The 14,837-nt window shown below is 43.8% G+C and overlaps 1 protein-coding gene across 6 annotated transcripts in view; it reads right to left on the bottom strand.

Moving 5' to 3' along the window:
• kalrn (kalirin RhoGEF kinase) overlaps nt 1-14,837 on the bottom strand; it is a 612,442-nt gene that overhangs the window by 54,308 nt on the left and 543,297 nt on the right. For all 6 annotated transcript variants that reach the window (XM_033024028.1, XM_033024025.1, XM_033024026.1 and 3 more), the window contains 5 exons: nt 14,558-14,644; nt 13,011-13,103; nt 8,019-8,069; nt 5,161-5,238; nt 1,502-1,687 (listed from right to left, as the gene is read on the bottom strand). In XM_033024028.1, coding sequence (XP_032879919.1) covers nt 1,502-1,687; nt 5,161-5,238; nt 8,019-8,069; nt 13,011-13,103; nt 14,558-14,644 — 495 coding nt within the window. The remainder of the gene's footprint in view (nt 1-1,501; nt 1,688-5,160; nt 5,239-8,018; nt 8,070-13,010; nt 13,104-14,557; nt 14,645-14,837) is intronic.

A 14,837-nucleotide genomic window follows, 5' to 3' on the forward strand; every position in this document is an offset into this window, starting at 1 on the left:
GATTCTCCTACTCTGGGCAAGAGACTCTGTGCGTTTACCCAATCTATTCCTCTCATGATTTTGTATACGATACATAGTTTTGTATCTGTCGGATTGTTCTGATCTTATGCTCTGTGGGCTGATTGTGCGTAATGGAATAATAATGCCAGCTTTATGGTCGTACACAGATCCACAAGATGTCCACAGCATGGAAATAAGTCAATTTTGCCCCTTCAAACACATACTGACTCAAAACGGGCAATTTCAACTAATCCACTTCCAAACCATTTGCCCACAGCTCTGCAAATCCTTCCCTTTCTGATGTTTGATGGTTGATGACAATGGGCCTATTTTCATAATGTATGATTCCTTGGCTCAAAAGTGGCAGAAGGAAAGCATTATTATACGTCAATAGGTTCAGAAATACTTTGCTAGAATCTGCAGTTGTGGCAGATTCAGTAGTAGTGTTGAGCAGGGATCTGTCCTCCCCCCCCCCCCGACTCTTTTTCCTGTAGGTAAGATGGACCTGAAATTTTGCCTGTCCACCACACACCACAGATTCTGCCTGGCCTGCTAAGTTTCTCTAGCAGTTTTATTTTGCTCAATATTCTAGCATTTGCAATCCTCTGTGTCTCAAAAATGTTATTATTTTGCGACAAATTGTGAGCCAGATCTCACTTTCACACGATCCATATCCATGTCTGGCCCTCCCTTTCCCTTTCTCTATGCTCCCATCTCCGTCACTGATTTTCCCTCTGTACTCTTCCCCTCACTCCCTCGCTGCAACTTAAAACAGAATTGTCTTCACATTTCTCCAGTTCTGATGAAGGGCCATTGACCTGAAACATTTCCCAGATTCCTCCTCTACAGATGCTGCCTGAACTGCTGAGCATTTCTAGTACTTTCTATTTGCATTTTGCATTGTATTCCACTTTATCAAATGCCTATTTGAAGTCCAGATACACCACAAGTACATTTCCTTTGTCAACTCTGTCTGAAATTTCATCAGAAAATATTAAAGCTAGTTAAACACAATCCATGCTGCTTTCTCAAATGCTTTCATATGACTGACATTTTTTCGAGTTCAGTGTTGACCTTTTCTCATCCATGAGGTCAAATTGACTGCTTTCAAGTTACAGGGTTAAATCCTACAACTATTTTTTTGATGGAGGCCACAATATTTTCAATTTTCCTGCCCTCACACAAGGCCCATATATATATAACCATATAACAATTACAGCATGGAAACAGGCCATCTCGGCCCTACAAGTTCGTGCCGAATGCAGGTCTTTGGAAGATTATGCCCAGAGCCTCTGTTATTTTATCTTTTATTTCTCTCAGCAACCTAGCATGTACCCCATCTGGCCCAGAGGACCTATTCATTTGAAGTGTCACTGGTCTTTCTAGTAACTTTATTTATCAATCTATTGCCCAACTAGAACTTCAACTACCTTTTCTTTTCTGAGACTCCTAGCGCATCTTCTTCCTTGTCAAAGATCACAGATTAGACAAGCAGATTTACCTTAATGCTCTTCTTGAAATGATACCTTGGTGTTGAAGAGCCCTTGTTCAGCAGCTCACTGAAGATTACAATCTGTTCGAAGAGAAAGACTCTTCGTTCCTTACTTCGGGAGAGCACTCCAGAATCTTGTTCTGTCACGTAGAAGGTATCCTGCTGAAGTAATTTTCCTTGTGCTGTGATTTTACCCTAAAAGAAGAAAGAATTCAGATTTTCAAGTTAAGAAGGAAGGAGAATGATGTTCAGAGGAAAAAATAGATCAGACACGATCGTACAGCGGAGCAGCCTCGATGGGCCAAATTGCCTAATTCTGCTCCTACGTCTTATGATCTTATGATACATCAGATGAAGGCATCCATTGATACATGTATTCTTTATTCCACGATTCTGTGTTCTTATTAGTAGCATAACACCATTATGGAATGACGAATTAATCAGAAATTTGAAATGCATCTAAATTAAATCATTTAATCAGAACAAACATAAACATGATGTGGTTCAGTTTCACACAGGGTGAGTGCCAATTTGTAAGTACGCTCAGCCCAGGTGTTGGGAAGCTGAGAAGTTGTGGGGAAACACAACCTTTTATATAGATTACACCAAGGCTCCATCTTTAATTTGCATGCAATAATGGATGGAAACATTTCCACGTTTCCATAAACAAGAAATCAAAGCAGAATCCTTGTTGCTCTGGTGAATAGATAGATCAAAGTTCAATGGATCAATGGCACTTCACTGTCACATGTACCCAATTACAGACATTTGTCTTTTGCATACAACTCGGTGAGTTTAATTGCTCGCTTCAGTCTCATGATTGCCATTCTGTCAATGTGACACAGTTAAGTCTCTTATTCAGTTTTACCAGTGATACCAGTGATACCAGATATATTCTTACAATTGGGCCTGTCACACTTAGGCAATTTTTTAGGTGACTGCCGGCGACTGTCATAGTAGGGGGATAGACTGGACCCCCCTACGACAATGTCTACAACAATGTCTATGACAAGCTACACCAACCTACCACCTAGTCGACGTCAAGCTACAGCAAGCTACCGACAACCGGCGACCCATTGGGGCGTCCACCTACGCCCACATCCACGACAACACATGACCACACAGGCGACAACCTACGACAACTGAAGTCGATCTACGTCCACCCGCGACAAGTTACGACAAGCTACGACCCTGTCGGCGACAACTGAATGGGCCTGTCCCACTTAGGTGATTTTTTAGGTGACTACAGGCGGCGAGGCTGTCGCCACATGGCCGCTAGGGTGTCGCTGTATGATCTCCTCAGTCGCCCAAAGAGTCGTACATTTTTTTCTGGTTGCGCTGGATTTTGGAAATGTTCAAAATTTTCGTCGACAGACTGCGCCTGTCGGCTTGACGCCAACGTTCGAAGCATGACGTAGGTTGTTGCCAGGATGACTGACATAGGTTGTTGCCGGTGCAGACTTCAGTGAATTCCATTGGCGACTACCTACGTCAACCTACGTCAACCGGCGACAGGTATTGGTGACTGAATTGTCTTACCTTGTCGTAGCTTGTCACGGGTGGACGTAGGTTGTCGTAGGTGTGGTCGTATGTGGATATCTTAATGATTTTCGGTAGCTTGCCATAGCTTGATGTTGACTAGGAGGCTGGATGTTGTAGACATTGTTGTAGACATTGTCGTGGGGGGGGTCCAGCCGCCGTTTTTTCGGTGACCTGCTACGACTATGACAGTCGCCGGCAGTCGCCGAAATAATCGCCTCGGTGGGACAAGCCCAGAAGACAACTGAAGACAATTCATTCGCCGGTACCTGTCATCGGTTGACATAGGTTGACGTAGGTAGTCGCCAATGGAATTCACCGAAGTCAGCACCGGCGACAACCTACGTCACCTGGCGACAACCTATGACAACACCTACGTCATGAGAAGTCAAGCTACGCTCATTGGCATCAACCCACTGTCGCCAAAAAATGTTGAACATGTTGATAATCCAGTGGCGACCAGAAAGATGCTACGACCCTTTGGGCGACTGAGGAGACTACTCACGACCATACAGGCGACACCCCGGCGACCATGTGGCAACAGCCTAGTCGCCTGTAGTCGCCTAAAAAATAGCCTAAGTAGGTCAGGCCCTTTACACAACCAATAATCCAGGTAAAGTAACGATTCTTTTAGAAAACAACACGCGACTCCTGGTTCAAAGAAAAACCACAGGCCTGTCTGTGCTTCCCTGTTTTAGTCTCTCCGACTGAGCAATGATAAAGCAGTGGTCAGGAACATGGTGGAATACTTTCCAGGGATGAGTGAAGCTCCAATAACACTCAAGAAGCTCAATAAAAACGAGAATGACATAAGCCATTTGATTAGCACCTCATGCACCATCCTACAGTTATTCCTGAAGATCTGGTGCACAGTAACTGGAGTGTGCGACATCTCCAAGTTCTGCTGCATTTAGTCACCTGGGCAGCTACAACATTTGCACTTCCAAAATCTGTGCGGCCTACCACAAGAGGAGGCCCGGGGCAGCAGGTTTATGGGAATGTAATAAACATTCAGAGAAAGGCCTTGATAGAGTGGACGTGGAAATAATGTTTTCAGCAATGGGAGAGTCTAGAACCAGAGGGCACAGCCACAGAATGAAAGGATATACCTTCAGAATGGTGATGAGGAGCAACTTCTTTAACCAATGGGTGGTGAATCTGTGGAATTCATTACCACAGATGGCGGTGGAGGCCGGGTCATTGTGCATTTTTAAATAGGGGATTGATAGGTTCCTGATTAGTAAAGGTGTCAAAGGTTACGGGGAGAAGGCAGGAGAATGGGATTGAGAGAGAAAAATAGATCAGCTATGATTGAATGGCGGAGTAGACGCAATGGGCTACACAGCATAATTCTGCTCCTATGTCTTATGGTCAACAGCTAGAGGTTCCATGTCAGCTCATCTTTGTCATGAGTGGCTATCATGCTATTTTGGGACTGTATTCTATGATTCTGGTTAACCCAGCCAGAAGTAACATCAATCCTGCATTTACCCTCGCAAGTGTATGCATTTCAACGAAACGACCATTCATTCTTCTAACCTCAGGTGATCACAGGCAGAGTTTGCTTAATCACTCGTCATACAACAAATCTGCCATCCTAGGAGTCAAAATGGTGAACTTCACCGCACTCCCTTCAGCACAAGCATGTCATTCCTTAATTGGTAAGACCAGACCTGTACAAAAGCGATAGGCAAATTGCAATTACCATTAGGGCAGCATGGTGGCGCAGCGATAGAGCTGCTGCCTTACAGCGCCAGAGACTCGGGGTCGATCCTGACTATGGGTGCTGTCATTACACAGTTTGTACGTTCTCCCTGTGGCCGCATGGATTTCCCCCCGGTTCTCTGTTTTCGTCCCATGCTCCAAAGACATGCAGGTTTGTAGGTTTATTGACGGGTAAAAATTGTAAATTGTCTCTCGTGTGTAGGATAGTGATCGTGGTTGCGTGGACTCGATGGGCCAAAAGGCCTGTTTCCACACCGTATCTCTAAAGTCCAAAGTAAAATCTACCCTATGTCCACCCAAGGTAAAAAGTGACTTAACGTATTATATCTAGCACTTATATACATTTTCACTGTAGAGATAATAAATAATTGCAGAGGTTGAAGGAAAGGAAAAAAGAAATTTACCTCAAAATCCTCAAGCCTTCCCAAATTCATCATATCGTTGCAGCGTTTCGGCACAAGGTACATCACATCAACTGCTTTCTGTCAACAAAAGATAGATAGAAGGAACATTTATTTTAATGGCATAAACAAACATGTTTTGGTGAATCTAACCAAAAGATTTATTCACAATTCTACATGTTCTCGTCCATGTTTATTTTTGATAAAATGGAGATTATTTTAAGAATAGATTTGTTTCAATAACAGGTTACCTCTTTCCTAATATTTCATTAGGTTATTTATCTCTAGTTAGTTTAGTTTATTGTCATGTGTACCGAGGTACATGACAAGGGAATAACATTTAGATATTTGATATCTGAACTTAAAGAAAGGTAACTTTGAGGGTATGAGACGTGAATTGGCCAAGATTGACTGGCAATTAATTCTAAAAGGGTTGACGGTGGATATGCAATGGAAGACATTTAAAGACTGCATGGATGAACTACAAAAATTGTTCATCCCAGTTTGGCAAAAGAATAAATCAGGGAAGGTAGTACATCCGTGGATAACAAGGGAAATCAGGGATAGTATCAAAGCGAAGGATGATGCGTACAAATTAGCCAGAAAAAGCAGCATACCGGAGGACTGGGAGAAATTCAGAGACCAGCAGAGGAGGACAAAGGGCTTAATTAGGAAAGGAAAAATAGATTATGAAAGAAAACTGGCAGGGAACATAAAAACTGACTGCAAAATTTTTTATAGATATGTGAAAAGAAAGAGATTAGTTAAAACAAATGTAGGTCCCTTGCAGTCAGAAACAGGTGAGTTGATCATGGGGAACAAGGATATGGCGGACCAATTGAATAACTACTTTGGTTCCGTCTTCACTAAGGAAGACATAAATAATCTGCCGGAAATAGCAGGGGCCCGCGGGTCAAAGGAGTTGCAGGAATTGAGTGAAATCCAGGTTAGCCGGGAAGTGGTGTTGGGTAAATTGAATGAATTAAAGGCCGATAAATCCCCAGGGCCAGATAGGCTGCATCCCAGAGTACTTAAGGAAGTAGCTCCAGAAATAGTGGATGCATTAGTAATAATCTTTCAAAACTCTTTAGATTCTGGAGTAGTTCCTGAGGATTGGCGGGTAGCAAACGTAACCCCACTTTTTAAGAAGGGAGGGAGAGAGAAAACGGGGAATTACAGACCAGTTAGTCTAACATCGGTAGTGGGGAAACTACTAGAGTCAGTTATTAAAGATGGGATAGCAGCACATTTGGAAAGTGGTGAAATCATTGGACAAAGTCAGCATGGATTTACAAAAGGTAAATCATGTCTTGACGAATCTTATAGAATTTTTCGAGGATGTAACTATTAGCGTGGATAGGGGAGAACCAGTGGATGTGGTGTATCTGGACTTCCAGAAGGCTTTCGACAAGGTCCCACATAAGAGATTAGTATACAAACTTAAAGCACACGGCATTGGGTGTTCAGTATTGATGTGGATAGAGAACTGGCTGGCAAACAGGAAGCAAAGAGTAGGAGTAAACGGGTCCTTTTCACAATGGCAGGCAGTGACTAGTGGGGTACCGCAAGGCTCAATGCTGGGACCCCAGCTATTTACAATATATATTAATGATCTGGATGAGGGACTTGAAGGCAATATCTCCAAGTTTGCGGATGACACTAAGCTGGGGGGCAGTGTTAGCTGTGAGGAGGATGCTAGGAGACTGCAAGGTGACTTGGATAGGCTGGGTGAGTGGGCAAATGTTTGGCAGATGCAGTATAATGTGGATAAATGTGAGGTTATCCATTTTGGTGGCAAAAACAGGAAAGCAGACTATTATCTAAAGGTGGCCGACTTAGGAAAAGGGGAGATGCAGCGAGACCTGGGTGTCATGGTACACCAGTCATTGAAAGTAGGGCATGCAGGTGCAGCAGGCAGTGAAGAAATCGAATGGTATGTTAGCTTTCATAGCAAAAGGATTTGAGTATAGGAGCAGGGAGGTTCTACTGCAGTTGTACAGGGTCTTGGTGAGACCACACCTGGAGTATTGCGTACAGTTTTGGTCTCCAAATCTGAGGAAGGACATTATTGCCATAGGAGTGCAGAGAAGGTTCACCAGACTGATTCCTGGGATGTCAGGACTGTCTTATGAAGAAAGACTGGATAGACTTAGTTTATACTCTCTAGAATTTAGGAGATTGAGAGGGGATCTTATAGAAACTTATAAAATTCTTAAGGGGTTGGACAGGCTAGATGCAGGAAGATTGTTCCCGATGTTGGGGAAGTCCAGGACAAGGGGTCACAGCTTAAGGATAAGGGGGAAATCCTTTAAAACCGAGATGAGAAGAACGTTTTTCACACAGAGAGTGGTGAATCTCTGGAACTCTCTGCCACAGAGGGTAGTCGAGGCCAGTTCATTGGCTATATTTAAGAGGGAGTTAGATGTGGCCCTTGTGGCTAAGGGGATCAGAGAGTATGGAGAGAAGGCAGGTACGGGATACTGAGTTGGATGATCAGCCATGATCATATTGAATGGCGGTGCAGGCTCGAAGGGCCGAATGGCCTACTCCTGCACCTAATTTCTATGTTTCTATGTTTCTATAAGACAATAACTTTTAGTGCAAGGTAAAGCCGGCAAAGTCCAATCAAGGATAGTCCGAGGTAGATAGTAGTTCAGGACTGCTCTTTGTTTGCCTCTAATGACTGCCATAAATGTTATTTCAGAATTCAATAGCCATCAGTTTCAAGAATCATTATTACTTGGCAGTATACCAATGAAATGGGCTGAATTTTATATTTCAGCAGAGAAAGATATAAAACATATAAAAGAGAAACACTGTTGTGCGAGTGGTTTGTTGACTGAACAGAGAACAGTTTTTACCTCAATCTCTGAACATTCATGTCCAGCGTTTTCACTGTATTTCAGGAAGTCCTGCAACAAGACAAAGTTTATCACAGTTAGTAAATATTTAGGCTTGCTTCTGTACGTTAGTAACAACTTTGCACTAACAGAATCGTATAAAATACATATTCAAATAAGACTTCTTCTGATAAGTCCGATCTTTCAACAGAATATAATCCTCCAACATTTTCGCCACCTCCAACATGATCCCACCACTGGCCACATCTTCCCATCTCCACCCCTTTCTGCTTTCCGTAGAAACCGTTCCATCCGAAACTCCCTGGTAAACTCGTCCCTTCCCACCAGGCACGTGCCATCATGGTAGGCAAGGTAGGCACTGCCTTCCCTGACTAAAATTATGACATGGTAACCATGAAATATAAATAGTAAAGGCATGGGAGAATGATGCCTATCTAAGAGATCGATCTCTTAGGTAGGCATAATTCTCCGTGCCTTTCAACCGCAGTTCTTGTAACATGCGAAGATCTGTGCAGCCTACTGCGCATGCGCAGCACAAGTTTCTTGGCGGGTTTTTCATATATGGATTGTCATTATCGGAAGGGTATGTTAGGAAGCAAAGAGAGAAGAATGGAGTTTGTGTACCTATACCGTGATAAGTACATTTCTTGGAACTTTATGTTTTTAAATAATGTATTTCCCAGGGTGGGTGGGGGGAGAGTTCCTTTCACAGTGTTTGGGGAGTCTGGCCCGGGGTAAAGTTGCGGGGAGGGCAGGAGTGTTGTGAAGGAGGGGATCGGGGCAAGTAACCCACTTGCGATGCTCGGGCACAGAGCCACCGTGGTCGGGGAGTGAATTAGCACGGGTGGCTGCGAGTGGCCGCTGGGACCCGACAGCAGAACCGGCTGCCCCTTCAGCTCCTTCTGCTGGTCTCCGCTCACCTCTGGCAGTGTTCTCCGTCTGAACACCTCTCTCCTGCCGCTCGCCAGCCGGCTTCCCGCAAATCCTTAAATTTTGACAGCGCGCTCAAGGGACCAATTGAGGTTACTCGGCTGTGGGAATTTAAGGATTTGCAGGAAGCAACTGACATGAGTGAAGCCGGCGAGCGGCAGGTGAGAGGTGTTCTGACGGAGAGCACTGCCAGAGGTGAGCGGGCCGGCAGAAGGTGCTAAAGTGGCAGCCGGTTCTGCTTTCGGGTCCCGGCGGCCGCTCGCAGTCATCCGAGCTGCTTCCTTCCCCGGAAGTGGCGGCCAGTTCTGCTGTCCGTGCCCGGAGTGCTGTGGCAGCGGAGAGTGAGTCTGATATGATCTCCGACCCCCTCCTTCTCAACATCCTGCCACCCCCGCAACTTTAACCCCTGGCACAGACTACCCACACGCTGTGAAAGGAACTCTCCCTCCAATTGGACCCTTGAATTAGTATTGTCATTCAATAAGATGACAACTGATTCAACGTCCCGGTGTGCTCCCGTTTTTCCCACCATCTCTCCACCTGCCTTCATCCTCCATCCCCCACCTATTTAGTAATTAAAAAATGAAGGAGATTTAGAAGCCTTGGGCAAATTGAATTGTTACTTATTTTTATTTTTTATTTTTAAGGAAAGAACAATCTGCGCATGCACGGTTTAAGATTTTTATAAAAAACCGCCTGCCTACCTTGAGTAATTACTCTCAGCACGTGCCTGCTTCCCACCCAAACCACCCCCTCCCCAGGTACTTTTCCCTGCACCTGCAGGAGATGCAACACCTGTCCCTTTACCTCCCCCCTCGACTCCATCCAGGGACCCAAACAGTCTTTCCAGATGAGGCAGAGGTTCCCTTGCACCTCCTCCAACCTCATCTACTGTATCCACTGTTCCAGGTGTCAACTCCTCTACATTGGCGAGACCAAGCGCAGGCTCGCCGATTGTTTCGCTGAACACCTCCGCTCAGTACGTCTTAACTTACCTGATCTCCTGGTTGCTCAACCACCTCCCCCTCCCATTCCCAATCTTACCTTTCTGGCCTGGGCCTCCTTCATTGTCAGACTGAGGCCCAGCGCAAATTGGAGGAACAGCACCTAATATTTCGCTTGGGTAGTTTACACCCCAACGGTATGAGCATTGACTCCTGTAATTTCAAATAGCCCTTGTTTTCCCTCTCTCTTCATCCCCTCCCCCTTCCAAGTTCTCCCACTAGTCTTACTGTCTCCGACTACATTCTATCTTTGTCCCGCCCACTCCCTTGACATCAGTCTGAAGGGTCTCGACCCGAAACATCACCCATTCCATCTCTCCAGAGATGCTGCCTGTCCTGCTGAGTTGCTCCAGCATTTTGCGTCTACGTAGGAATTTAAATGGTTAGCTGCTGTCAGTAGACTCTTATCTTCCTTTGTAAAGTTTGTAAGCTATTATAAAGATGATGTTCAGCCATCCAGATGGACTGAGGCTCCCAAATGACACTGAAACGCACCCAGGGATTGTCGAAGAGGGTCAAGTTAGGATGATTAATGAGCCTGCCTCTTGTTCTGCATGGTTGTAACATCAATGATTAATTACCTCTTGGGAAATCGGCATTATTTGAAGAAGTCAACTTCCAAAGCGAAGCTTTAGCTGCTATTAACATTCTTATGCACATTCACACAAATATAACACATTCTTAACGTCTCCACTATACACCCAGATCTAAATTGCCAGTCGTGGTCACAATGGATATATTTTAACCATTTAGACTGATTGTCATCTGTTTGCAGCTAAATCAATACGAAGATTTACATTAGTCATGTTCCTGGTCATAGAGCACAGAAACGGGCCTTTCAGCCCAACTTGCTCTGTGACTCAGATTTCAAGGAGCTATAGATAAGATGAAGGAATGGGTGGACAGTTGACAGATAAAATTGAACGCCAAAAAATGTGAAGCAATACAATTTGGGAGGAAGAACAAGAGGCAACATAAATTAGAAAGCACGATCATAAAAGGGTAAAAGAACAGCGAGATCTGGGGGTGTGTACATTGGGAAACCACAATTCAGGCAACATCTGCTCCACACACTCTCTCCAGTCCAATCACACCCCACCTCCAGTGAGGCAGCCAGAACTGCACACAATTCTCCAAGTGCAAATAGGTTGGTATTTTGTAGAGATGTAACGTAACATCCAAATTATTGCATTCTATGCAAATGTACCAGATAAATTATTTACCTCCATATCGACCTGCGTTACCATTTTCAGGGAATTATGCACATGGACCCTTGAGGCTCTCTGTTCATCAACATATCGTCGTGCCCTACCATGGGTTTTGGGACAGCATACTTCTGTTTCCTGTCCCAAAAGGCATCACCTTGCATTTGATGGGATTAAATTTAATCATGCCACTGCTCTGCCCAACTTTACATCTGATCCATATCTACATCCCGCTATAGCCCATCCTATCTGATGTATCTGATCAGACTGAAGAAGGGACCGAATCCTAAACGTCACAATCCATGTTCTCCAGAGATGCTGCCTGATCGGCTGAGCTACTCCAGCACTTTGTATCCTATCTAATCTATATCCAGCTGTAGGATGATGTAGTGGTGTGGAGAAAGGAGAGTGTACTACTGTAGTGAAGAATGGTTACCAACATGATTCATTATGCTGGGGTCAAATAGAACAAAGGACTCCCTGCTGGACTGAAATCTGATTTATTACAATCAAGGAATTGTTTTTTGAATTACGTATATTCTTAGTAAACTATTAACTCCCTTGAGCTCATAATATTCCACTGCCTGGAATTTCTCGGTCCTTATTCATCCATTAATTCAAACTAAAAGCACCCCTGTGGTGGAATATTGTCCCGCACACAAAAGTGTATTTCCAAATCATTCTATTAAACGCTCTACGTAAAAACCAGGTGCTCCGGTTTATTCCCACACTCCAAAGACATACAGGTATGTTGGTTAATTGCCTTCGGTTAAAAAAATATTAAATTGTCCCTCGTGTGTAGGATAGTGCAGGGATTGTTGGTCAGGATGGATTTGGTGGGCTGAAGGGCTAGTTTCCATGCTGCATCTCTAAACTAAACTGAAAGGTCATCTAAACTAAATTAAATTAAAAAAAATCCCTGCTTACAAGCTTGCGTATTTCCTACCTTCAGTTTCTCTGCCGCCGACTTGTGTTTAGCTGTCTGTACATGCTGGGAGACGAAATATTTCTTCTCATGATTCACTGCTTTCTCACATGCTTTGCAAAACAGCACACAGTTGTCTGTAGAGAATATATCACTCCCATACACTCTCCCCAAATCGTTCAGTTTTTTACAAGGCGTTGACGACTTTAGGCATTTTGACGCTTGCAGGGGTAGATCCTGCAGGAGTGGGGATGCAGACTTCTACAGGCAGGCTAAGTACAAGCTGAGAAGAGGAATCAGAGCTGCCAAGGAAAGGTACTCTGAGAAGTTGAGGAGCAAGTGCTCAGCAAATGACTCTTCTTCAGTGTGGAAGGGCTTGCAAGAAATCACATGCTACAAGAGGAAAACCCCCCGCTCCTTGGACAATCATCAGCTGACCAATGACCTGAACGAGTTCTAATGCAGGTTCGATAAACAGAAACTTAACCCTGGTACCCCCACACCCCATCCCCAAACACCACTTCACACCTACTTAAAGCATGACTAGTTTGCAAAGACTGGACCCTTTCCCACGCACCCCTCTCCAATCACCACTTAACACCCACTTACAGCCGGGTTTCGCCCTGGTGGTGTCAATTTTCTTGTAAGATGTTAAAATGGCAAAATAAGGCTGATTTAGGCACTCAATTGTGAAAAAGACATTATCTTCCTGAAATCATCAAAAAAAGGCATGCAAAGGAAATTGCATTTATGGCAAAATCCTGGCTCTAATAATCACTATTCAGCTAGCCTGTTATTGAAGAAATGTGACTGTGACGAGAAATGTGTTTTGAAGACAAATAAGGTGAAAGATCCCATGGACTGATGTAGTACTTTAGTCACTTTTTGTATTCTTTAGTGACAGGCTTTTGATTGTAAAAGTCCTCACCTTGATAAGAAGTTGATACTTTGTTATCCTCTGTATTGGCTTAATAAGAAAGTCACTCAGGCTGAGCCTTTGACCCAGCTCCTGTTTTATTTCCTGCAAAACAAGATGCATAACATGGTAGACATTCTGCTTAAAAAAAACCTATTCACAATATATGCAAGTCTGTGGCATTTGTGTCTCCCTCTGTCAGAAGCTGAAATGGTCAGTGGCTAAACATGCTGTGGAAAGTCACCTGTGTGTCTGAAGTTGCCAATGACATACTATAATAAATTTGTTGCACATGATCTCAATGTGCTTCGGAGAATGATTTGGGGTGTTCAAACTAGGCTCCTGTTTCTGACGGTATCAAATGGCTATTGGTTCCACTAGACTTCGTTGAAGGTCTTTTTATGGGAATTTGATGTCTGCTCTCTTTCTTTTCTAGGTTAATACTATGCAGAGCCAAGAAAAGAAAGAGAAAATCTGGGGCATTTCCTGTTATCCTTGATCCCACTTTCATCACGTCCACTATTTTCTTAGAATAAAACATTTTAAAGGTGACTTATTTATAGCGAATCAGTACCTTTGTATTTAGATGTGGATTTTGATCCTACATTCCACACCCCCATCACACTCTATCAATGCTGGGTCCAATAAGCCACCAGAGGAAGGAGCAGAGATCAGGTTTCCAAATTAGTCATAGTTTGTCCCATTTATCTGCATTTGGTCCATATCCATGTATCTGTCCAAATGTCTTTTAAATCTTATAACTTTTCCATCTCTACCACTTCCTCTGGCAGCTCATTCAATAAACCCACCACCCTCTGTGAAAAACCTGACTCTCAGCCCCCTTTTAAATCTTTCCCCTCTCACCTTAAATCTATGCCCTCCAGTTCTTGATTCCCCTTTCCTGGGAAAAAGACTCTTGTGCATTAATCCTGTCTATTTACCTCTGATTTTATAAAACTATATGGTCACCCCTTAGCATCCTTCACTCTAGGAAAATCAGTGGTAGCCTATCCAGTCTTTCCTTATAATTCAAGTCATTCAGTCCAAATAACATTGATGTGAATGTTCTCTGTACCACCTCTTGCTTAATCGCACCCTCCTGTAGCCTGGTGACTAATACTGCACAGGATACACTTGGTGTGGTCTCATCAATATCTTGTACGTCTTATACCATGAGGTCCCAGCTCTTGTACTTAATGCCCTGAACATTGAAGGCAAACATGCCTTCTTCACCTCTAAATGCACACTCGTACCCCTAGGTTTCCCTGTTCTACAACACTCCCCAAGGTGCTGCCGTTCACTGTGTATATCCTGCCCAGGTTTAACTTTCCAAAATACATCACTTTAGCACTTGATGAGGTAAATTCCACTTGGTAGAGCTGCTGCCTCACAGCGGTAGAGATCCAGGTTAGATTCTGACCAGCGATGCTGTCTGTGTGGAGTTTGCATGCTCGCTCATTTGTTGCAGTTTCTAAGTAGTTCAACTAAATTTTACCCTTTTGTACTTCATGTGTTACATAATCTAGTTTCTGGTGATAAAAATACAAACAAATGCTTACCTCAAAGAAAGAATCGTACTCTGCCACAATGTACTCAGACTTTGGCTTGTTTTGGCAGTATATCACATACATGCCTAAGCGCCTTTCCTGTAAACACAGAATTCACAGCAAAAATAACTAAACTATTATACAGGATGAACCTTTATGTGGAATATCAATAGCCTCCCATCACAGCGTTACTCAGCAAAATCAGCTATTTTGAGATCAGGCCCAGTCAAACTGGAGAAGACATAAAGTGCTAGAGTAACTCAGCAGGTCAGACAGCATCCTTGGAGAACAT

The sequence above is a fragment of the Amblyraja radiata genome, chromosome 7 (genome assembly GCF_010909765.2).
Source record: "Amblyraja radiata isolate CabotCenter1 chromosome 7, sAmbRad1.1.pri, whole genome shotgun sequence".
NCBI classification, from domain to species: domain Eukaryota; kingdom Metazoa; phylum Chordata; class Chondrichthyes; order Rajiformes; family Rajidae; genus Amblyraja; species Amblyraja radiata.